The 24,426-nt window shown below is 41.3% G+C and overlaps 1 protein-coding gene across 1 annotated transcript; it reads left to right on the plus strand.

Annotated features, from left to right (window-relative positions):
- Positions 1–749: 749 nt before the first annotated feature.
- TIPARP (TCDD-inducible poly(ADP-ribose) polymerase) lies at positions 750–23,432 on the plus strand. The gene is made up of 5 exons (XM_009576268.1): positions 750–1,687; positions 15,606–15,774; positions 17,298–17,479; positions 21,375–21,650; positions 22,701–23,432. Exons 1-5 carry the CDS (start codon positions 750–752, stop codon positions 23,146–23,148), a joined length of 2,013 nt encoding a protein of 670 aa, XP_009574563.1. The 3' UTR covers positions 23,149–23,432.
- Positions 23,433–24,426: the final 994 nt, after the last annotated feature.

Below are 24,426 nucleotides of genomic sequence, written 5' to 3' on the forward strand. Positions count from 1 at the left end.
ACAGGGTGTAAGCACTTGAATTCCTGTGTCTAAAAAACCAAGGATTAAATCCTGGCCCCTGCTGAAGTCGGTATGAAGTTTGCCGTTTGTTTAAGTGAAGCCAGCAGTGCTCTGACGATGCTGCTGGGTGGATGTGTGAGATTGTATGAGGGAAGATGTATGTGAATGGAACGGGAATGCGTACGTCTGCCCGTTTATCTGGTGGAAGAGGAAATGGTGCGTGAATGTTTAAAGTGCGGTGGGAACATTCAGGGCTGTATGTCTGCTAAGGCTTCTGTTCTCAGGTCTGTGTGTGAGGGAGGCAGAAAAATGAACAATGCAGTATTCACTTTTGTGGAATATAATGAACTGAAGTGCTGTTTATTACTAAACAGCATCACAAGGAGGAGGGCATCAGACCATCCCCCTTTCCTGCACCACCACCCCCCCTGCCCCCCCGGGGACTGTGTGTGCGTGCCTGAGTGTCTCTGAGATTTCATGTGTGAGAAGACGATGAGCGTGTGTTTGGGATTAATTAGCCTGAGTTTAGCTGGTTTCATGCTTTACGTGCCTAGGGGCTACCCACAGTCACAGAGAGGGGAGGAGTTTGCTGTTGCTGGCTCGAAATCCTCTCCAGGGGTGATCTTGTTCGTGTCAACCATGAGCAATTAGAGAGATTAACTGTCTTGTTTTCCTTTCTGCCCTAGATTGATTCTTGTGAGGCTCTGGGACATTTGAAAGTGATTTGGAGAGAGCAAAGTCTGTGTCTGATGGACACCGAACCAAAGCCAGCGTGTGTTGTGCAGCAGGCTCACTGCCCAGGAATGAAGTGCCCTCCTTCAGAGGACTTTCCTTCTCAGATAAGACTGTCTGAAAAGATACCACCAGTGAAGCCTTGCTTCAAGAAGAAGCAGCAAGTGCAGAAGAGACTGGACACAGAAACTCTCCGGGCTTTGCGGCCAATCTTCACCAGTTTGCTGGGAGCTGGGACCTTGGATAGGGTCTTTGTGCCCCGAGGCCAAGGTGGCGGTCATAGCGATTTATGTGAACCTGCTGTGAAAAAGACTCTGGACCTCGGTACTTCTTGCCCCCAACCAGAAAGCAACGTGACTGTGCTGATGCCAGCAGCTCCAGATGTGCAGAGTCAGTTGCCAGTAGCTCGTCCTTCTCCTGGGCATCCCGAGCAGGATGTCCGATCAGGAGATCAAGGCTTCTCACCAGAAACTACTCCTGGAACTGCTGCTGATAATAGTAATGAATCGTTCCAGGATCGTCCTTTGCACCCAACTGCTAGTGATGGTGCAGCTTGTCCTTTGTTCCCAGACAAGATTCTGGAAAGCTACACATCTGGCTTATTCCAAGAGAATAGCTGTCCGATGCAATACGATTTGAACCCAAGCAATAAATTCAGTGCTGGGATATTCCAGGATAAAAGTGAAGAAGCTTCTCTTGATCTGGTATTTGAGCTCTTGAACCAGCTGCAATATCACACCCATCAGGAAGACGGAATAGAAATCTGTGTGGATTTTCTCCAGGGCACTTGTGTTTATGGCAATGATTGTCCCAAACATCACACGGTCTTGCCTTACCATTGGCAAGTGAGAAGGACAGCGACCCAGAGTTGGCAAAGTGTGACCAATGATTCCCAGGAGCATCTGGAAAGACTCTACTGCAACCCTGACAATGATAGGATCAAAGTGAAATATCGGTAGGTAACTGAATTTACTCCCTTACTAGCAAAGCCAAGGGTGCTTAACTGAGCAGCGGTGCAGAAATGTAACAGAATGTGTGTTCTTTTTTCCTGATGTTTTGTATACAAGTGTTTTATAAACCCTGTGATGATGTTACCTGAATAATATCTAGGAAGTTTGCCACAACAGAAAATTCTTGCACACCTATTAAAACCGCTGTCTATCATCTGGAAGGTATTCTTTGAAGCTGAAGGACTTGAAGTGTGTGAAATAAGAAAACTTCAGTTCTGTAGAAATTGAGGGAGTTGACAGAGGCTGTTGTGTAACATTGTACTTGTTCTTGACATTCCTAATTAGTCTTTTCTCTGTATTAGAAAAAGTGGCAGCACGAATGAGCCTTTGAAGTGATTGAAATAGGAATGATACAGCAGTTGCTTTCTGTCCCTATGAATCCAGATTGACTTTATGCACTCCAAGCACAGTTTTCATAATTACATTCTAAGCAACGAAATCAGATAGGTACTCTGTTAAGTCCTTTGACTGGAAATTTCATATAGTTGCTAATATATGATGATGTTTCAGCTAATTCGCTATGAACAACCTGAGCAGTACCTTCAGAAATGCTGATCATCTATTTAAGTTGTCATCTAAAAATGTTAAACCTTTTATTAGAAGTTACTTTTTCCTTTATGCATAGTAGAGTTTATCTACTCATTTTCTGGAATTAGAAAACAGCTTTTAAGTTTTCCTGGTTATGTTATCAATTTAGGCTTGATCCTGCACCCTGGCAGCTAAAACAAAACTTCTTCAACTTTTATAATGCAGGTTCCATTTTGAATAGTAGTGGGGAGTGCTGATGTTTACGAGTTCATCAAATCTATATAGTCCATGTTCGTATGAGCGCAGGGTGTAAGCTGCTCTTTTTTTTTTTTTTTTTTCTGGAGGAAATATACAATGCAGATTTCTCGTATCTAATCTGCCCTGCCATAATCTGTAAGCCTGCTGCAACTCATGCTAGTCATAGTCAGTTCAAAGTGATGCTTCTGCAGTTGCGTAGTAAAAACTTCAGATTGCCTTTGCCATCTGAGTCCTTGTGGATTTGTTCTCGCTTCCTCTTCTTCCTTCCACTTCCTGAAGAAGTATATCCCTTCTTCTTTAACGTTTTAATTTTCATTTACTATGCTGAGGTTTTTCATTAGGCGTCAGAGACCCAAGCTAATGCTTAAAGTCAATGTGAGTCTTTACTTTCACCTGACTGGACATTGGATTAGGCACTAAAACTCAGGCTCCATCAGCCTACGAATTCATCCTTTTTACTGAAGACAATTCCAGAATATAGATACCCCACACTGAAGATGAAAGTGAAGTAGGAAATAAGAATTATATGTAGTAGGGAATAATCATATTTTATAGAATTGTCTTGAAAAAATATGCCAGTCTGTTTTTAAAAAAAAAAAAAAAAATCTTGTAACTGCATAGCAAATAGAATTTGCTGTATTTTACAACAGAGAAACTTCCATTTTTCCCAAGTATTTTAAATGATTTCTGAAAACAAAACAGCAAATGTAGAAATAAGACAAACCCTTGCAAGTAATTTAAATTTGAGCTCGGTGCAAATGAGCAAAAAGTTTTTCTTTTTGAAGCCTGTATCACGGAATCCATTGCTGCACACATGATCTACATGTTCTAAATGATGGAGTTAAGAATGATTAATTTTAAAGGAAACAGTGCTTCATAATTGCTTAGTCATCTCCAGCCTGTAGAATTGGCTGAATAGCATTGTCCGCCTTTACACTTACTTTGCAGGTTTCCAGTCTGGTGGGTATTTTGGTCTCTTGGTACACAGAGTTTCTGTCTGTCTGAACTGGCCGGGAAGAAGCTGCACGGGTGCATTGCCAGACACGTGACGTTCTGTTAACTGTGAATGAAGTCAGAGAAACAGCGTGGTCTCAGAAAACCCAGGTGTGCTGGGCCAGAGCTCTGCTGCTGGCTCTGCAGGCGGCGGGAGGCTCTGCTGCCGAAGTGCAGGCAGATTCTTTGAACGCAAACTAGATTTCATCTCGTTGAGTTGAACTGGCTACTCGGTGAGCATCTGCCTTACTGTTCTCTTCAGGTAAAAGTAGTCTACTGAGACTAAAATTACTCTAAACAGCATTATTTTCTAACTAAATTCTGTTTCAGGCTGGTAATTCTATAGCCTGTACCCTTCTCCCTGCTCTTAAAAGACAACATGAAGATCTTTGCTTCATCAGTGCTACAAAATCATGCCCCATGCAAGGTTGGACGACTGTTGTAAATTTGTAACATTTGCTTACCGTGGAATGACAAATTGGCGAGTTCTGTAACTCTTCTATGTATTTCATCCCTTGGAAGAGCTTCATATTTGTGGATGAGTATCAGTGAGAACCGAGGAGTGAAACTTTAAGACTAGAGCTTCTGATTTCAAACACTGAATCTGATATGCATTGAAACTTAGACTTCACGTGCTTTTGAATTAGGTTTTGAAGGGGGGGGGGTAAGTGTTTTACTCTGTACTGTCGCCAGTTTCTTCTTATGCAACATCATCTTGTATCAGAAGAACCTGCTAAACCTTTCGATGTGGACTGCTTGGACTCGGTGTGACTCTTCATGGAGTTCACCGGTGGTCACTGCAACCTGGCTTCCCTTATGTTCCTGGGCGATGTTGTGTCTCCTGGCAACAAGATGCAGATAGCAGCGTGTTGAACCTTGCCGAGAGGCTCGCAAACATGCTAGAACAGCTCATCGTTCACATGGTTACCGCATTATTTGGCTAAAGCTATTAATCTCTTGTGGTCAGACTAGCTTTACAGGCCTATCTATACAGATTGCATACAACAAGGAAATGTCTGTTCAGCAGTTTGCATGTCCAAGAAAGGCCGTGCAGAAGCCAGCCTGACAACCAGTGGGTGGTAGTTGTTTATTCTCCTTTGTTTTAAACACGGTTTATATGGCATAGTAAGTAATCGTTACAGTCTGCATGCGTAATACTGCCATCGCGTGCTGCTCCAAGAAAGTTGGGCTGTTCAAGAAAGTGTTGGGCTATTGGCTCGATTAGAGAATAAGCTCTAAATTCAAATATGATGTTCTTCAAGTAGCTATTTATATAAATCTTTCTTCATCTCAATGTTATTGAGATGAGTAATGTAACATATACGTTCAGTTGTTGTCTTTCACCTAAGGGAATATGATCTTAAAGCAGGAGAAGTGGTAAACCTTGTTTAGTTACTTCTTTGTAATATGACTGCCTAGGATACTCATTACAGTTTGGCCTCAAACTGAATACAAAACTTTATCATAAATTATTTATATTTTTGCTTTCTTAAGTCTATCAAGTATTTAGAGCCAAATACCAAGCTATCTAAACAAATGGGGGGATATGAATTTAAGCAGCTAAAATACTTAGAAGCACTCAGTTTTCTTCATAGATGTGAGGAGAGGCCCTGGAGAAGTTCCAGCTTGCAGCTAAGTATTTGCGAGAACAATGCCAAGTACTGCTTTCCAGCGTGAGAGTACCCAAGCTGGGATATTTTAAGATGCTCTTTAGTAAGGGGAAATACTTGGCTGCAGAACTGAGCAGGTTTTCCCCCCGCACACACCTGTCCAATCATGCATATGGTGCTTTTCAAAATAAGCAACATCGTTACTGATTACAGGACGATTTGTTTAAAACAACTCTGCAGTTCCTGACCCATCAGTTCCCCCTCTTTGGCTGAAAATTCCACCCCTTCTCTTGGCAAAGAGACATCCCTGTGTGCCATGGGAACGGCAGCGACTGTTCAACTACGTGTACCCCGGCATATCACGTGAAACAACCTTCTCATAGTTGCTTTGATTTCTTCTCCCCCCAAATTTCTGTAAGTTCTCTGCAATGGCTCCTTCTAGCTAGAAGAGAAAGGCCAAAATGAAATGGCTCCAGTCAGGGAAAAGCAGATGGACCTCCAAAGGTACATATTCTGCCTGGGAGCAGTTGACTAATTACTCCATACACGCGCATGGTACTTGGATGAAGTCAGAGTAAATACTGTGTGTTCTCCAGTGGGGTTGTCAGTGGGCATATGGAGGCACCTGGGAAGGAAAGGTCAGGACAAAAATTAATGTAAAGGAAACTAGCTTTCCTTCGTTCTTGTGTCCATGGGATAACTTGTTTCTCTGATGCTGTTAGAATATGCTTATATGATTTTTAAGTCATAAAGAGCACAGTGGAAGCATTTAAGTCGTTCAAGGAGTTCTGCATGCCGTCTGACCAATTGAATAGTTAAATTTAGGAAGTTATCTTTCTGATCTGCACAGCTGCCACAGTGTATGAGATAACTCATGTGTTATTGATAACACCGGAGATGAGAAAACAGCTGAAATTCACTGTGCCTGGCGATTTTGTGTGTGATGTTTCTTGAATGTACACAGCTGAATGGTTTTGAACTTCTTTTAATTCCTTGCTAGAAGGAATGCAAGACAGAGACTCTAAATAAAAAGCATGTGAAGTGATTTTAGAAGTGTTTGCCTTGTGCTTTATAATAGTATGCTTCAATGAATTCCTGTTTGCTCTACTTTGTAGTATCATTTACATATGAAATAAAACTAATTGGCTTCTAGCTATACAAATCTAGGGAAGTTAGAAGTGTTACGCTGAGCTGCTGTAGGAATCGGCAATCACTCACATATCCCTTTTCTCGTTTCACGTCAATAAACAGATTACAGTTTTGGAAACAGCTGTCACCTGGCTTCAGGTTGAGGTCAGTCTGTTCCCTGTGTACTCACGGTAATAAAACAGTCCTTTCTGAAACAAAGATTTAGAATTGGTGAAACAGATTGCTCAGAAGAGTGGCTCACAGGTAATCCAGCAGGCACAGTGTTGGAGCATTGTCTGCCTGCCCGTTTTGGTGAGGATGAGGAACAGAAAGAGTCTGTTACAATTATTTGCTTAGCAAGAGCAGTGATCGTGAAGTTCCTTCCTAGCTGGTACGTGTATTTGTTGAAATCAGTAGGAATTTGAGCTGAATGATTGCAAAATTTGGTACTTGTTGTCAAATGTGTAAATGGATGGAACATTCAGAAACTGAAACATCCAGAATTGGTGGTCACTAGCACGTGTTGGACTTGTATGTGTACAAGTCCATCTTACCATAAAGCACTGATGAAACTGATGGAGTTTCATTATTTATCGTAAGTCTCAGAGGTATTTTAAGTCCCGAGGTTGGATAGAATTCTAAAGAAAAAAGCAGCAGGGGTGTCTGTGCAGAACATCTTTGAAAAGTAGGACTTCAGAGTCCATCTAAGTGCTTTAGAAAGTGTTCGTATTGCAGCTTTGTGAAAGCAAATGCACCTCTCGTGACGTGAAAACCCTGTCCTGTATCAGCTCTGTTGCCACTCAGAGCTGTGCTTGTGCTGTCTCTAGAACATCTGCTGATATAAAAAATTTAAGCTAACAAACAAAACTCTCTGCAAAACGTATCCTCATCTGGTGTGGGTAGGAGACCTTTGAAACCAGCAATCTACCTCAGGCAAGGACATCCATGTTTATCCTCTACTGCAAATAGAAGATGCAACTTGGATTTGAATTATGAAATATGGTACATGCAGTAATCCTTGGAAGATCTGAATGCGTTTGACGTCCTCATTGCTACAGACTTTTAGAACTTAACAGTAGTTCACACCAAAGGACCATTTTAACCCAGCACCTCATGTCCAAAAGTGGCCAACAGTGGGTTTCTTGGGAAGAGTAGAACAAAACAAACATCCTCCTCAGTACAGCCTCTTATCTTCCAGCAGTCATGCCTCAATGACTTCCTCACCCAGAGATGGTATCTGTCTGTGAGAGAGAGCTCGGTGGATTTTTTTTTTTCTTCTTCCCTTGCCAGAAAAGCTCTGGGGCCAGGCTTTCATCTAAGCTCTATATATATCTGGACCAGTATCCCAGCAGTTGTTTCAGATTTACAAAGTCAGGCTAGACCCTCGCACTGTGAAAATTACAGAAGACTGCTTTTCAGGCACCCCCAGTCATCAATTGTAAAGGCAGGAAAACCTGCCTTTAAAAAAAAGAGATATAGGAAAAGCAGTAAAGCTACTACTATATTGATAGACTGTTTTTTTTTCTCTGATGATGGAGCCTTTTAAGTGTAGAGGTAAATCTTTCTGCAGCACCTTTCTCAGTTTCTGAGTCTTTCTCGCTGTATACCTCCTGCATGGCTTACAGTCCCAGCAGAGAGAAGCAGCGTGACATGATGGGGGAACAAATGAAGTAAAATACGAAACTAATTTCCTGCCCTGTCTCTGCTGCCCCTCTCTTCAGTTTAAGAATGATGAGATACTGATAAGATCAAGACTGTGGGATCGTGTTTACCAGCTTGTTTTTGTTCTTGCCCTGGTGCAAAGCATTGCTTCTGTGAGGGAGGGTTCCTGTTTTCTTTTCACATGCCTTATAGCAATAACTAGGATTTGGCTGCATTTTTGTTGCTGTATTGTGAAGAATGTCCCTTCGTGAGTGTTACCTGGGCCCTTGCTTACTATGGAGTCGGTATTGGTTTTGATGGGAGCAAATTTTGGCTGCTGTTGTCCAAGATCTGATGTTCCTATTTCAAACTGCCAGTACCTCTGCTTAGAAAGAAAGATCTTACTGAGAGAATGTACTTGAAGTTCGGTTTCATACAGTGGAGTTTAAACACTTGGTCCCTCACCCGAAGGTGGACTGTAGCCTGCAACTACAAACAACTTTTTGCTACAAATAAGATGAAATATTGCCGATTTTGCGTCACCAGAAACGGTAAATGCCTGACTTGTATCTCCTGCAGTTGCTGAGTTAGATTTGACTAATCTTTCAACCTTAAGTACAAGAGGTTTTCATACCTGTTTGGATCTTTTAAGCTCATTTGTTCCCCTGAGCGGCTTTCAGGTTGTTGCTATTGCAGAGAGGAACTGGCTTAGTCATAGAGAGAAAATCAACAGTTTCATCACCTAAGTGGTGGTTAACTCTCAGTCTTGCTGTGTATCACAGCTGTTCTGATGGGAACCGAGTTTCATTTCCTGTACAGACCTTTGTTGATCGCTAGGTTTCTTTTTTTTCTGAACCCTGTTTGCAGTAAGACTCATGACACAGAGCTGAACTTAGGAGAAGAGTTCGAAACCACATGCATTTTCACAGCATTTACAAAAAATATTTATCCTAGTCATCTGTTTGTACATAACATCTAGCGAACATTTGTCCTATTGAATGGGAAGAGCACAGAAGATTCACACATTAGACTGACGTTCTTCAGAAGAAGACAAGGAAGAGTGAGCCCAAATATCCTTATTTTAGCAGGCGACATTCATCTCACAAAAGACTTCAATGTTGTAACTTGCTAGTCGAGGTACCTACTCCGTTCAGTGTCCTGAAGAGATTATGTCTTTGTGTTATTTTTGTATAGTTAGGGTACAGAGAAAGTGTAACTCAGTTGGGGAACCAGGGTCTGCTATTGAAAGCACTTGTGGAATTTTATTTTGAACTGTGTTGTTACGCAGCACCAAATTTGGGGTTGTGTGCTGTAGTCTTCAGAGAGTTCAATATGCTCATTCTTTCAATGCAAATAATTCCACTGAACTGCTTTATTTTATAAATAGAGACCTTTATTTGGTTAGTCGGTGAAGAGAAGTTCGTAAGAAATCTCTGTTCCCACTTCTGTCACAGATTCTTTGTGGGACTTTGGAGCCTTAGTCTCTCTCTGCATCTTTCCTGGGAAAAATGGGGATAGTAATTTTCTACCTCAGAAGCAAGATGAGGCAAAGTTTTGTGGTGTTTGCAGAGAGGTTCAATAAATTTTTGTGTAGCGTTGTTTTTATTAGTGGTTTCAAGCTGTACTGAAGGCTGTTCCTGCTGCGTGGTGCAAAGAGGCAGTGGGAGTAACGCTTGCCCCACCAAGGTATTTGAATACATGTCCTGCTTTCCCAAACGTCTGACAAACTGCAGCCTTCATCATCTCCTTCCTGCTCTTCTCCAGACTGATATTTCCAGATAGAGACTTCAAAGTCCATGAGTAACAACGCTAGATTTTTTTTATCGTGTTAGCTACAAAACTCTCCTTTTCCTTAACACAAACTGCCCAAGGAAAGTGTAAAGAGCGATGGACCCCGCTCACGGAGCTTGTCTTTTGGAGATGGTGCAGAAGAGGTGTTGGGATGGGTCTGTTTCACAAGATTTTAATTCCTGGGTTTGTGTGTGTGTGTGTGTTCTGCCTCTGTCGTCGTCATAGTACCCAGCGTTTCATCGCCGTTGTACGTGAGCATCTCCCAGGGGTGCAGCTAGTGGTGCGGCCACGTGCCCGTGCTGTGTTACGCCTCCTCTCACGCTCCCTTCGGGGCACAGGACAAGGCGATGTGTGCCTTGCTGGTTTATTGTTGGTTTTTCCCTCTCGCCATCTATATGTTCTCCATAATCTATACATGATGGAGTATACCCTTTACTTTAGATAGCATACGCTGTACCTCAGAAGTAGTAAATCATTATACTGTACTGAAGATAAAGTGATATTATGCTAAAGAACGTTTCAGATGTAGCCTTGAGCATCTCACATTCATACTGTTCTTGAACCGTAAATTTGGGGTCTCTCGCCTATATTTAGGGCAGTTGAGACGTACAGTTGTCGCATTTGCTTTCATCACTGGTGTCTTAAAGCTGAAGCCAGGAATGTAATCACGTAATCACTTGCTGTAATCACAATTCATTTTTTTTCATGGCTTTGCATTATGTAAGTGGTAATAGGCTTTTTAATATACAGAGGAAGTGCTTTAACTGAAAAGCTATTATTAAACAACTTGGCTAAATATATTTTAGGATTTCAGAGCTTAAAAGCCAGTAAATATTGTAATTTGAAAAAGTTGATACTTCTGAATAGAGAAATACACTGTTAAAGAATGTAAATGAGTATTGGAATAATATATATTTTATGTGAGTCAAGGTTTTTTGCGGAAGAGTATCTTCCCTTATTCCCAATGTTATAATTAGGAAAAAAAAAATCAGGTAGGCTTTTGGGCATGTAGTGTATTTTTCAGATGCAGTCACTTAAATAAATGCATTTGTCTAAAATTTTGAGCTGTATACAATAATGCAGTGTTATTCTGCATGGTTTATTGTTAGGCAGAAAATGTGTGGAGTTCAAAAGTTTTTAGTTAAAGTTTGAGGGAAAAAAAACCCCACTGTTGTGTAGATTTTAAGGTGTTTATGTATTTTTGTCTCTTAATTTTCCATTACAATTAATGGGAAGTAGCATTCTAAACATTTTGCCAACTTGGAAAATAAAAATACCATTTTTAAAGCATCCCTAATTTAACAGAAGTTTGAGTTTCAGGAAAATTCTGCTATGTTACACCCTGAAACTGCTGAAAAAAAAACAGCTAAGGGAAATAGATAGAGGATATCATACCAAGAAATAGCTCAACCGTGTTTTTTCTTCAAGAAATCATTAGAGAGAGCTTTTTTGGGTTCTGAGCTGCAGCTCTTATTCTGAGAGAAACTTGAAGTTACCCAGGTAGTCGGTGTCCCCATCTTTAGTTGCAGAGTGATGGTTTGTATTCAACAAGCTGAAAGCCAGGCTCGGTGTGCGGGAGCTTTGAGAGCTCCGAAAGGTGGGTCGCTGAGAAGCGCTGTGACCTTTACAGTCAGACAGACTGAGCGGTTCTATTCAGGAGTGGGAAAACAAGAACACTTGATGTGTTGCGTCGTACATAGACTTTCAAGAAGAATGTTTGAAGGGGTGGTAATCAGCTGTTTCGGTGCTCACTGCCTGGGTTCTTGTTGCAGCTGATTGTCAGTGTAAGTCGATGAGCAATGGCTGTCCTGTCCTTCTCGGTTTGCTTACAGGGGAGGGGAATCTGATAAAGAAGAGGCAGAAACAGCAAGCTACAAAAATGTAAAAAATTCCAAACAGCAGACAATCGTTACATTTTTCAGTACTGAGAAATAATTTGGCACGTTCTATACAGGTTTCACAGAAAAATGTTTAGCTTTCAGAGAAGCTCTTTTGCCTGTAAGCTGTCATTAGCTGTCAGCCTTATAAATCTTAAACAGCTTCTTACGAAATCTGTAGATGCACACTTAGCTGTGCACAGATATTGTTTGTTGTAGGAAAAAACTTAGCGCAATTTGTTTTACTGGAATTGTATGTGAAGCTTTCATATTGTTACAGCACTTCTAGAAGAAAGCCATGTAAGAACCTTACAGATCCCCCCCCGTTCTGCAGTTAGAACATGTCTGCACACAAATACCCTTTTTTGTGTGTGCACTGTCAACCCGGAGTTCTGGGAGTTCATCCTGAAGATCTGCTTGCTCTGCAATAAAAAGCCTGAGGAAAAGCAGATTCATACCGTGTTCATCTCGGAAAGTGTTTTGCCTTCCGCAGAGTCCCTCCCGTTGCATTACTTGATTCTCCTTGCTCTGCGACAGAGCTATGTGTGTCTCTTGGAGACTGGATTTTAACACAGTTAAGCCCGTATTAGAAATACCTAAGTCATGCATCGGAAGCCAGCCATCTTTCAAGGGCCTGCGGAATTTGTTTTCCAGTCTTCAAAATTTTACAGACCTTTATCTTTTTAGGATATTAGCCAGTATGTGATTACTTTTAAAAGACTTTCACCATGCTAGTGGATAATCTTTATCGTGTTTAGAGTGTATGTTGATTTTCGGATTCTCTTTACTTTGCACTGCATTAGCATAGAACTACTGCGAACATTTTTTCATTATCAGTTTTAACTATAATACATGCAACATGTGAAGTTATAATAAAATTAAATAATCCTCTGGGTTTTACTACCTTCAAAATAAAATAATTTACTCATGAAGAAAAGGTTTTCCATTTCTTAGCGCTTTCTTGGAGGTCATAGATCTTTGGAGTAGGGAGCACCGTGTTAAGGTACTTGAGTTGAAAAGAGATTGAAGTGAGAATGAATGCTCAAATTGTGAGGTTTTGTATTGAGAAATATCTTTTTGGGTATTTGTTTCGTATAATATGCAGCCCAGTGTCTGGGGGTCTTGGTTCAGGACTTGGATTTGTAGGTGCAACATCACTCCGAAACAGTGAGTCCAACTCCTCACTCCAAACGGATAATATAAACAGCATCAATCACTAAATGCGCTTTTCTCAAAAATGACAGCTTTATTAGGCACTGAAATTCAGAATGGTAAGACTATGTTTTGATAAGAAAAAGCAAATGTCCCTAAAGCAGCATTAAAAATACATTCATGAAGAAATTCACTCCAAAAATCATGCTTATGGTGCTGCCTGCAAATACTATAAATAATAACACAGCTTGGTATTTCAGAGAGATGATTTCCTCATGATTTCACACATTGTTTTCAAGTAAAGTAGATTGTAGCTTGTTGTTATGGAACAAAATGACTACATACCAGGAAAGTGGGGTGATCTAGTTTTCGCACTCCAGAAAGCATGTGTATTTTTTTAAGCCTTACGTTTACTTTCAGTCCCTTTGTACTGGTCTTTATTTTGCTTAGTGCTAGTTTTCCTTCTGACTAGATCTGTCTTGTATCACTTGCATCTGAATTTTGTCTTGAGCTATTGTTACCTGCCTTTTCGTGAGCCGCCTGTGCAGCAGCCGCTGATGCGGTGGGCTGTGGGAGGTCAGCTTTAATTAGTATATCCAGCTTCTCGCGGTGGGCTGCAGCTTGGGTGGGAAGACACGGGTTATTAAAATACACCTCCTACGCAGAATAGCTGTTTCCCTCCTGTACTCATACTCTAACCGTAGTGATTTTGTATGCCGCTGACGCAAGTAGGGAACACGCTGTTAAACCTTCCACGGATTTGCTGTGGTAGTGTCGTCTTGACAAAATTTTCATCTGAATTAGTGTGGTTCTGTGACAGTTTCTAGAGAACCATGTGCAGGAACTGGCAAGATGTTCCTTGTAGGTAGTCAGTTCTCGGTGTGAAGGGGAAGAAAGCTGGCCGGAGCCGTTCCCACCGCAGGCGGGTCTGCTGTGGCAGGGACAGCCGCCCTCGGGTGAATTGTCCCTGAAATGAGGGGGACAAAACTTGCGCTGGTTGGGGATCGGACTGGGGGTGCTGGGGGAATTGCAAAAAGAATGATTTTTGTGTCCAAAGAATTTTAAAAGTAGCTCACGGAGTTGCATTTTTAAGACATTTGATTTGATTTTTGGGACTATTCTGTATCTTTTCTTTAAGTCTATATGAACACTTAATTGAAAGCAAAGAGAGCAATCTAAATTTGCCCAAACAGCAGTGGATCAGGTCCCCTGATTGTGAGCCCGTAGGAACAGACACATTGGCTTCTCGTCTATGTCAGGAAAGCGCTTAATACTTCAAACTGGGCTTAGCACTTCACAGATCCAAATGCAATTAATTGATGATGATAAACACTAAGAACAGCTATGCACCTGTACCTCCTGTTGAGAAACGAAGGATCATTCCAGCCAATCATAATTTTTTAAAGTGGGAACTCTTCAGTAGTTTTCTGTGAAAGTAGTATAATAAAACTCCTGAGCAACTGTACCAGTAAGAGTGTGAAATAGCTAGCAAAATTGCAGCCATTCCCAAGCAAATCAGTATTCATAAAACCATATAGATGTTTAGAATAGCTGTCACTTGATGTGGCAGATTTCAGATACAGTACTTCGATGTCTATGCTATTAATGTGCCAAGTTTTAAAAATAAACTGTAGATTTCAAGTATCGGCTTGATTTATGTTTACTGTTAAGAATTCAAAGAAAATATTTTATGTAGTCTCAAAAGCTGCATTTCCAATTGCCAAAGATTAGTAACTGTTAATGAATAGCAGTAAGCTAACAACTTGTAAAGAGATTATGAAAGTAGAAAACTAATTATGTAAACAGCATTATTTTGGAAATATCTTAATCCCAGTTCTAAAAAAGTTACTTTTGTAGGGAATGAATATTACTGTGATTTCTTTCCATTTCTATGAATTTCTTAAGTTCTTGATTGCTAATAAACCAGTGATTGTCTAATGATCAGCAGAGCTTTAGAACTCCATGCTTTACTTGAGAATTTTCTTTAATTTGATGTCTCTCTCTTGACACTGACTAATGAAACAGCATTAGAAACTGTTTGCTGAGCCATTCCACAGTTCCTATTAAACATGGCTTTGTAAAGTGTAGAGGAACCGCACTTTTTTTTTCTCTTTTAGATAAAGGGTATGCTCTGGTTCTTAATCTGTGGCCCCCTGATGTTGTTAGGTCCTTTTGAAAGCGCCAGTCACTTTACGTGAAATGGCATATTAGTGTTGATTTTTGTAGCAGCAATACAGCTACTCAAAAAAAGCCAGTATTCCTCAGTGTAGGCTCCATAATTGTGAAATCACGTTTCCTTTTCATATTGTCCTAGCTCTCTTCTGCTGCACGTGATGAAAGATACTCGAACTCTGGTGGATTGGCAGCAGATGCTCCTCATCTGGAGCCATTTACATTTTCTTTTCTTCCCTGAAGCACTAACTTTCAGAAGAATAACCTTTTGAATAGTATGTGGCTGCTTCATCAAATATGGTTGTGTGATGTATTTACTTAGTATGCTCCAAATGTCAAGGATATGTATATGGATTTTGGTACCATTCATGCAGGCTGAATAAATACCACTGGACGAGGAAGACTGCTGGGTTTGAGTTTTTGTCTTTCCATGCTGAAGACCATGTTTTTTCCACCACTGTCCACGGGAACTGTTGCAGAGTTCCTTTGCCCTTGCAGCTCTTCGCGGTTGCTTCTGTGTTGTGCCCGCTTCAAACTGACGGGACACGCTGATGGTCACAGGGCTGTAGGACCTGGGCACAGCCGGACTGAGGGTGTCCCTGCGGAGGACTATGCCATCTGTAGTTCTGACTGTCTGCTTTGTTATCTCTGAATGATCTTTTTAAAATGGATGACAAAAGGTGAGAATTCGTTGGTTTTCTTGTTCTTTCCAGGGGACATGAGTTTTGGGTGGATTTGAATGTTATGAAATTATATGAAACTGTTGAGTTTGACCAAATGCGGCGGCTGTCCACACCTTCCTGCCCCAGCTCCAGCTCCAACTACTACACGGTCTGGAAGTACTTCTGCAGGGACCACTTTGGCTGGAGAGAATACTCTGAGGTATTTAAAACATGTTCCAGAATCCTGCTTTAGGGTTATAACCCAAAACTCTGTGTACAGTATATACTATAAACTATATATACATTTTTAGTCTGTTTCCTCTTCAAACATTCAGGACAGTTACTTAGAGTTATTGTTGAGGAAGATAATCAAAAGTCAGTGTTGAACCGAAAAAGCAATAAAAAGAGAACTCTGCTCTGCTGGACCGCACCTTCAATTATCCCTGAAAACATCGGAGACACAGAGGCTGACCAGATTGTCAAATTTCAGACCAAACTGGCCCACGTCAGTACCAAGAAGGTCCTTTCTAATCCCTAGAAAGCTGATTTTAGGACAGAGGGGACAGCTTTCTGCAGCCTTAACACCACTGCCATTTAGCTTTTCAGTTTTTAGTTTATTGACCTGTCCCCAAAGGCGTCGCAGTGCGGGACGCGAGCCTTCGGTCTCTGGATCCAGCCCTGTGCTGTCTCGTAGGCTGCGCTGCGCACTGCTGCCAGCCCCTGCTCCTTGGGGACCTTTTCCTAAATGTCTGCTTTAAATCTGTTCACCGGTGGTTTATGCACGCTCGTTCTAGTGTCACCGCTGCCCTTTGGTCTTTTACAGCCACAGGTTTCCATATCAGGTTTTAAATGGGCCTTCTCTCTTCCAACTCTTTAACCCCAATTAAGGCACTGAAGTCATACCCACTGTCAAACAGGATTGTGCTAGACAAAACCAGAATACTTCTGTTCATTCAAGTAAGCTCTCTGGTAAGCCTTTTAAATACCTGCGGTAGTTAAGAGCTCATCTTTGGCTGGCCAGAGCTGTACATCATATTTTGAATAAAACCTCGTCAGTGTCTTACAATTTTGGCAGTACCAGAAATACCTCCACCAGTGTATACTAGATCACATTCATCTTTTTCGTGTGTCATGCTGACTTTGTAAGCGTGGTAGGAAGCTTAAGGCAGAGCACTGTATACAGTTTGGGGCTTTGCAAATGAAAAGAATTGCAAGAACTGGAGAGAGTCTGGAAGAAGGCACCACAAATAACAAGAATTTTAGGGTGCTTGACCTGCGAGGAGAAGTTGAAATAACTGGGTTTCTCTAGCATGGAAAAGAAAAAAAAAAAGGATGAGAATATATCAATATATAAAAGATTGTTCTACAGCAGACTTCTGCTTTTCATATTCAGTGGGCAAAGACAAAAAGTAAGTAATTTGTGGCAAGGTAGTTTTAGGTCAGATATTGGGAATAACATTTGACATGTAAAAATACGATAGCATCGGCACCAACTACGTAGGAAAGTTGCAAAACCTGCCTTGTTGGCAGATCTTACAAACAGGTAACGGAACATTTTTCAGCGGTCTAAATGTACTTGTGCCTCAGCAAGGGAAAGATGTACTTGTGCCTCAGCAGGGGAAAGAGAGGGGAGGGGAAGGGAGTAGAGAGAGGGATTCTTTGAGGTCTCTGGCAAAAATGTGAATTTTTGAACATGTAATTTATCATGTGTATGTTTTTGTTTTCTTAACTTTCTTGAAACAGCCTGTTGTAAGATTGATAGAAGAAGCCAGCTGCCGGGGTCTGAAGGAGGTTCGGTTTGTTACCTGGCATAATCAGTATATCTTAAACATCAAAGATGGATTCCAGCAAAATGCGTGTTTCAGAAGAGAAATCAAGAGGAGACCCCTTCTTCGCTCATGCATTGTGCTGATGCCATTTTTACAGTACGTATTCCAGCAAAATGGAAACTTTGCATTTGTCCATCATGTTGTTCTGTCCCTGAGAATTGTTTTCCTTAAGATGTGACAAGGAAACAGGCATCACTGGGTAGAAAAACCAGAATAATAAAAAATCTTAGTCATGTTGGCAGCTCTCGCTTGCTGCTTTTCAAGATAAATATTATCTGAGGAACTCCTTACAGCTAGGCTCTGTTTGTTGTTTAAAGTTATAATGTACCTTGTGGATTGCAGAACATCAGCAGCACAGATGTACTTCAGGTTTGCCAAAGTATTGTCCGGCTTTCAGCATCTCACCGGCTGTGGTGATTGCCAGGCTATCGGTTCTAGGTCCCATAAAAATGAGCATTCAAAAATATTGTATAATTTTCAAGCACAATTAAAGCATGCCTTGTTTTTATTGTCATCTCAACTGGGGGTGAACACGCTCGCCCATCAAAGGCAGAGCAAGGAAGGTGTTGCATTGTAGTGGTTTTTGATTACAACTCATAAAAATGCCATTTTTGTGATCTCACCAGCACAGCTGGAAACATAATTGTCAGAGTTCAGTAGTTAGGAACATATTGTCCTGTTGGCAAAGGGGTGGAAGTCATTAGTCTGACTGGCAGCTTGGCGTGCTGGGCCAATCAAAGGAGCTTTAACTGCCGCAGTAGGGCTAGAGTGCTCATTAGCTTGCGGAGTTGTTGCCGCATCTAGTTGCGAGGTGAACGTGAATTTGGTCAGAGCCTCAAGACACGTGGTGGCTAGAAACATTTTTAGATACGGTTTTACAGGAAGGAAACCCAAAATTGTTAAAGAGATACTGGGAGGATGCAGGTAAAAAGACCAAGCGTGGACTTTCTGGTTATAGCAATTCTGATTATCATCTTAATGAAAAGTAAGTATTTTGGGTATTCTCCTGATGTTTTGCTACCAGTGACTATTTTACTACAGTGTAAGTCTATAATTTTGAGATCTGCTAAAATTATGTAATTCCCGCTAATTTTTTAGTGGACCCTTGAGGGCTCTACACTCATGAGGACTTGACCATAACTATTCATGCCAGCTACCAAATCTATAAACTAAGCTCTGAAATTTCTGTTGTTCTGCAGTAAACCTCATTCTTTTATTTTCTTTATCTAAAGACCTTGTAATGCTTACTTAAAAATCCACCAATTCTTAGCAAAGAACAAAAGAATATTTTAAATATTTATGGGAGCTGTCCTTAAGAAGTCAGTATTTGCCTCCACTCATCACACAACGCTACCTGAGATTTTTTAGTTCCCCCACTACCTGCTTAAATCTGTTATAAAATTGGGAAAGAATGCTTGAATAGAAACTGTGGGAAGTGGGCGACAGTGGTTGACAAATGTTGTCTTTTTAATGCCTTCCCTTGTGTAATAAATGCTTACAAATAATTTACAGTAGTCAGAAGAAATGAACAAAGTACACCAAAGGATTGCAGTATTTTTATTGTGTTTGATGTCTTACTCATTAATCCATAATTTCCAGTTAATCTGTGCTTGGTCTTCCAGCCCAAGTGTGAGTGAATGAGGTCCTACAGTAATATTTTTTTGTCCATTGACTTTAGGAGGAAAAAAAAAATTAAATGCACACTGCAGTATTGCAGACTGCTATTTTAATAATCATTCTTAGAAAAATCCATCTTCTGGGTTTCTGTTAAACTATTAATAACAGTGAGAAGAATTTTGAGTTGGAGTCAAATCCATGCAAATAAAGTGAGGTTTCTTTTTAGCTTTGAACAGCAGGTGAAACCCATGTGAACACTTTTTTAAAGAGTATGTCTGCTCTGAAAAGTGTGAGTGGTGTTACAGTTTACTGTCTCTCTGATCCAAATCAAATGTACCAATTTAAAAATAGACTTCCCCCCCCGCCAACTTTTTTTCTAGACCTGAAAAGCTCAACCTGCAATCAGAAAATCATGTTAAATTATTTCTGGGTCACACAAAAAAATCCCACACAGTTCTTTCAGGCTTATATATCACTAGCATTAAACGTTCTGAAAGGCAACCTTAATTGACATTTCTGTAGGTAAGATGTGAATAGCAGTAGAATTCTTACTTATCTAGATAATTATGTTGGCGCTGCAGAGAAAAGCAGGCTAACGAGCAAGGACAATCAGAAGTTGCTCTGATTGTGTTTCAGTACCTTGAGGACAGGTTGGCTGGCTGCAGAAGTCACAACTATGCGGCTTTTCAGGCAGCATCTGAGCAAAAGAAGATCGATTCCTGAAGAGTCACTGGAGAAAATGGCTTTGCCTTTAGCAAAGCTTTGAGAGTTTGTTCTCCAGTAAACTTTCTTTTAGAAAGGCAGCGTAGGGACTCGAGTTGGCCTGTCGCTCCTGTGTGAAATCCAGTTGCGTATACGTGGGGAGGCAGGATTTGGCCTTGGATGTCGTCAGACCTCAGCTTGCCCAAGATGAATACACAAAGGATTCACTTTCCCCATTTCCCAGTCAGAACAGGTTTTCTCCTTATGCCTTGGCAGCGATATGTTATCAGAACACAAGTGACCTGAGAAATTTCATGAACTTTAATGTTCATTAAACTTTAATTTAATGAAATTTAATTTAAGGTCGTCTGCGGGGTTTAGAGACAGGGTTCACCTTGTGTCTTTCCAGCCAGCCAGTGACTTCGTAGTCTTTCCTAACAAGAGCTGCCTACCTTGGAGTGCTCCTTACCCGTTTGCAATCATTGTGGGTTGGTTCTGGAGTCAATAGCAGCTTTGCCTATAAAAATACTTCAGTAAAATACTCATCTGGTGAAATTTTGAGATAGCTCCATATATTCTTGCAACTGAAAGGGAACCCCACCAGCTTGCCGGAGCGGAAGAGCTGTGTACTTGAAGTGTGAAAACCAGAGCCTGAACCTGCAAGCTTTACATGTTCAGAGTATTTTCATTGACGTAAGAGAGAACTGCAATAAGCAAGGATTATTCAGTTGAGTAAGGCTTGCTTGTTCAGATTATAAGCAGGTGAACTTAAGCCACAAATGCCACACTCTTTATCTAAATTTAGCAGCTTCAAGAGTGTGAAAAATTCCACAGAGGTGCAGGTATTTATTAAGAACAGAGTCTTGCCACAGCACAGTTGGTGTCCTCAACTGGATTTTACTGGTGTCTGTTCTTTTTCTGGCACCCGTGCTGCTTTCCTGCCACGGCGGCAGCTCCCCTCCTTCACCCCTCCCTGGCTTCTTACCTGGCAGCATTCCCAGGAGGAGGGGCCGCTCTGTCGCATGAAAATAAGCAACTGCAAATGCAAATCTACATCTGGCCTGTGCAAATGAAAATAAGAGAGCCTTCCTCAGCCCGATACTGGGTAGTACTGAAAACGTAGCATCTCCTCTTCTACATAATGCAGTGAAACATCTGCAAGTTTTGCCTATAAAATGTTATGAGCTGGTGTTACTCGTTATTCGTACTGTACAAGAAAGTATATGTTTCTGCTCCTTGTATTCTAAGGAAATTGGGTCAAATGTTGCCACATTTGGTTTATTCTGTGTGTTAAAATCACTAATAGTCTATAGCTAACATACCAAATAATTGTATTTGGTAGCGTTCTGCCTGTCTGTAGTTTATAAACCCATCCCAGAATGTGAATAATGGCGACAGTAGGCTTTTAAACACCACCAAGCTGTAAGATTTCCCTACGTGGAACGGCATCCCTGAAAGTCAAGATTTTGTTACTAGCCTGTATGGATGGAGGAGTTATTAAAATAGCAGAAATAGCCAGCATGATTGTTTTAAACAAGCACAAAAGATGCGTAAATTGTTACAGAACTGAAGAGCAGCAATTGCTTAAGATACATCGGTGGTGAAATAAATGTGATTAGAAACTCTTCTGTTTCTGAATGTTTAAGCACACTTTTTCTCCTTCCCCAACTAGGACCTTAGGTGGCAACTCTCCAGTACCCTCTCCTTCAGCGGAACCAGCTTCCTCAAATGTCTTATCTCCAACTGCTGTTACCTCTCCAAACTTCTACCCCGAAACCTGGATTAGTATGGATCCATCTCAGGACTTCATCCAAGTGCCTGTTCTGAAGGAAGATAAAAGCTATAGAACCATTTATAACCTGTTTCACAAGACTGTGCCAGAGACCAAATATAAAATCTTGAAAATTCTGAGAGTGCAAAATCAGTTTCTTTGGGAGAAATACAAAAGGTAAGATAATGCATATACCCTTCCTTTACAATAGTGGAAGAATACCTTAAAATATGTAATTTGGGCTGCAAAATATAAATTGATCATTAAGTAGAATACATAAACTCCAGGTTTTCTGAAGAAAAGGAGCATCTTCAGTTGAACAACTTTATCTGAAAAATACTGAAAAATGTCTTCTCCTGAAACTTCCTGTGTAAGAGGTTTAATAAACTATCTATTGATAACTTCTGTAAAATGTATCTTCACAGAAGCTTCAAAATAAATCTAGGATATCTAGTTGAAAAATCTTTCAGTTTGCTTCCAAGCCAAATCAGGAGGCGTTGTTTTCATCAAATAGTCTCTATATTGAAGAGAGCCATTAGTGCCGTGGTTCCCCAGAACATGGCGAGCCAGGGTCTTACAGTGGTCTCGCAAAGATGAACTCCTCTGTCGGTCAGTCCCACTCAAACCAAAGACGTTGTGTCTGAAAGTTACCACCGAGTGACCACCCCGAAATTGATATGAAATGAGATTTGTGGATTCTCTCTCCCTTCCCGAGAAATGCAGAATCTCGGGAGAAGTCGAGGGATGGGCTGTGTGAGCAGAGACTGGCTTTCTTACAGTATTCGTGCTGGTCTAGAGCATCTTTGCCCGCCCTGTCTCCCAGTAATTCCTCTCTGTGGCCTCTTCTCAAGCTGTAGTGGGATTTAATTTTTGCACAGCCCTTGTTTTCACCCTGAGGAAGATTTCCTTCCGTATCCAAGGTGAAATGCGGGCAAAGATAAGCAGGCACTTCTCAAGCTGCTTTGCCTTTGCTGCTGTGCAGGTGAGAGAGCTCTGCCTGCGGCAGTATCAGCTCAGGGCCTTTCAAAAATACTGATTTCACACAAAAACTTTATTTGAAAGTGGAAGACCCACTCTGCTAGCCATATGGAGATGTTCTCCTATCTCCTCTTACAGCTCTACTATTCCAGAGGGTAATACTGATACTTTAAGAGCTGTAGTGAAAACTGCTTTTCCCTTGCAGATCTGCAATGAATACTCATCTTCACTTTCCGTTTTCTCTTCCAGGAAAAAGGAATATATGTCAAAAAAAATGACGGGGCTTGACAGGATAATGAACGAAAGGCATTTGTTCCATGGCACCTCCCAGGATGTGGTGGATGGAATCTGCAAGCACAACTTCGACCCGCGCGTCTGTGGGAAGCATGCCACCATGTTTGGACAGGGCAGCTACTTTGCCAGAAAAGCAAGCTATTCCCATAACTTTTCCAAAAGGTCACCCAAAGGAGTTCATTACATGTTCCTGGCGAAAGTACTGACGGGGAGGTACACGGTGGGCAACCACACCATGAGGAGACCTCCACCGGTGAACCCCGGCAGCATTACCAGCGACCTCTATGACTCTTGTGTGGACAATTACTTTGAGCCTCAGATTTTTGTCATTTTTAACGATGATCAGAGCTACCCTTATTTTATTATCCAATATGAAGAAGTTAGCAACACTGTCTCCATTTGAAAACTTGTGCTGCTAAATTATTCATTTTAATAAACTCTCTTATCTGGTAGGAGTTTTTGTGGAAAAAAAATTTGGACATTGCAGAACTGATTAAATTACTTGCTTGGAAGGAGCTAAATCTCAAAATATAGAAAAGAAGATCTGAAGTGACCAATTGTGCACTTGCTGTTTGATTATGTATGTGCAAATTGTAAATATTTTTCCATTGTTTATAGTTGAAAATCTGTGCCTTTTGTTATAAAACACTGTTTATTTATGTTAGTAAATATTCATGTTTAAAAATGTGTGTGTGTGTATAATTTCAGTTGCATTCTGTGCATATTAGAGGGGCTAGAAAAGTGCTTATGCCCTGATCTCGAAATCTTAAGGATGGCTATTTCTAGGTAATCGGAACCAGATCATTTTCATCCCAAGTATATTAAGTAAGAGATTCTCCCAACCACTATTTTTTATTACTATATTTCAGAAAGACTGGGGGAGATGACAAAGCTAACATTCTGCTCATACTTTGGATATTACACAGGACCACACAAATAAATACATCATTTTCTAAAATCAGCCCTAAGTAAAATTAGGAAGAGGTTGGTATGGCACACAGCCCGTGAGGGCTGAAAGCCGGATGGCTTCCCAGCAGCTTATGGGACATCCAGTTCACCCCTTTTTGCTGCTGTGGCAGGGAAGGGAAGGCCACCGGGCAGCCAGGTCTGTGCGCAGCCGGGCACGTGCCACCGGTCCCCATTCCTGCCAAAGGCGGGTAGCTCTGGGGAACGGGTTTTCTGGAAAAGAAACCTCAAAGCAAGCCTCTTTTTGATGAGGTTTTAAATTTGATCAAGGATGAAAATTTGTGTTAATGTCACTTCATGAGGCTGATATTAAATGAATTTTAAAATGATTGATACATTAAAGTAATTGTCAACATGTAATACTCATTTAATCAGGGTATCTGGCTTTTCCGGGCAGCTATGCTTGGCTCAGTGCTCTTCAGTATCTTCAGCAGGGATGCAGAAAAAGAAAGTCGTGGCTGATGTTTGCAGCTGCCCAAACCAGCCGGGGGCGGGGGTGGAACAGGCGGGTCGCCCATTCCCAGCTCCCGCATTGCTTGGGAGGGCGAGCTCTTCCCAACAACATGTGCTGTGAGGCACCTGGGGCAAGTGAACATGTTTGTGTCCCGAAGGGGGGAAGAGGGACAGCGCGTGGTGCGGAATTAGGGAGCAGAAACCCGCGCTGGGGTGACGTGGCACGGGAAGACCTGGCAGTGGCCAGGAGCGGCCCCAGCAG

This window comes from Fulmarus glacialis, unplaced genomic scaffold (assembly GCF_000690835.1).
Source record: "Fulmarus glacialis isolate BGI_N327 unplaced genomic scaffold, ASM69083v1 scaffold25194, whole genome shotgun sequence".
NCBI lineage: Eukaryota > Metazoa > Chordata > Aves > Procellariiformes > Procellariidae > Fulmarus > Fulmarus glacialis.

Coding starts and splice junctions, on each gene's coding strand:
- TIPARP (XM_009576268.1), top strand. CDS start 750: ATGGACACCGAACCAAAGCCAGCGTGTGTTGTGCAGCAGGCTCACTGC. Junction 15,775..17,297: donor GCTGGAGAGAATACTCTGAG/GTATTTAAAACA, acceptor TTCTTGAAACAG/CCTGTTGTAAGATTGATAGA. Junction 17,480..21,374: donor GTGCTGATGCCATTTTTACA/GTACGTATTCCA, acceptor TTCCCCAACTAG/GACCTTAGGTGGCAACTCTC.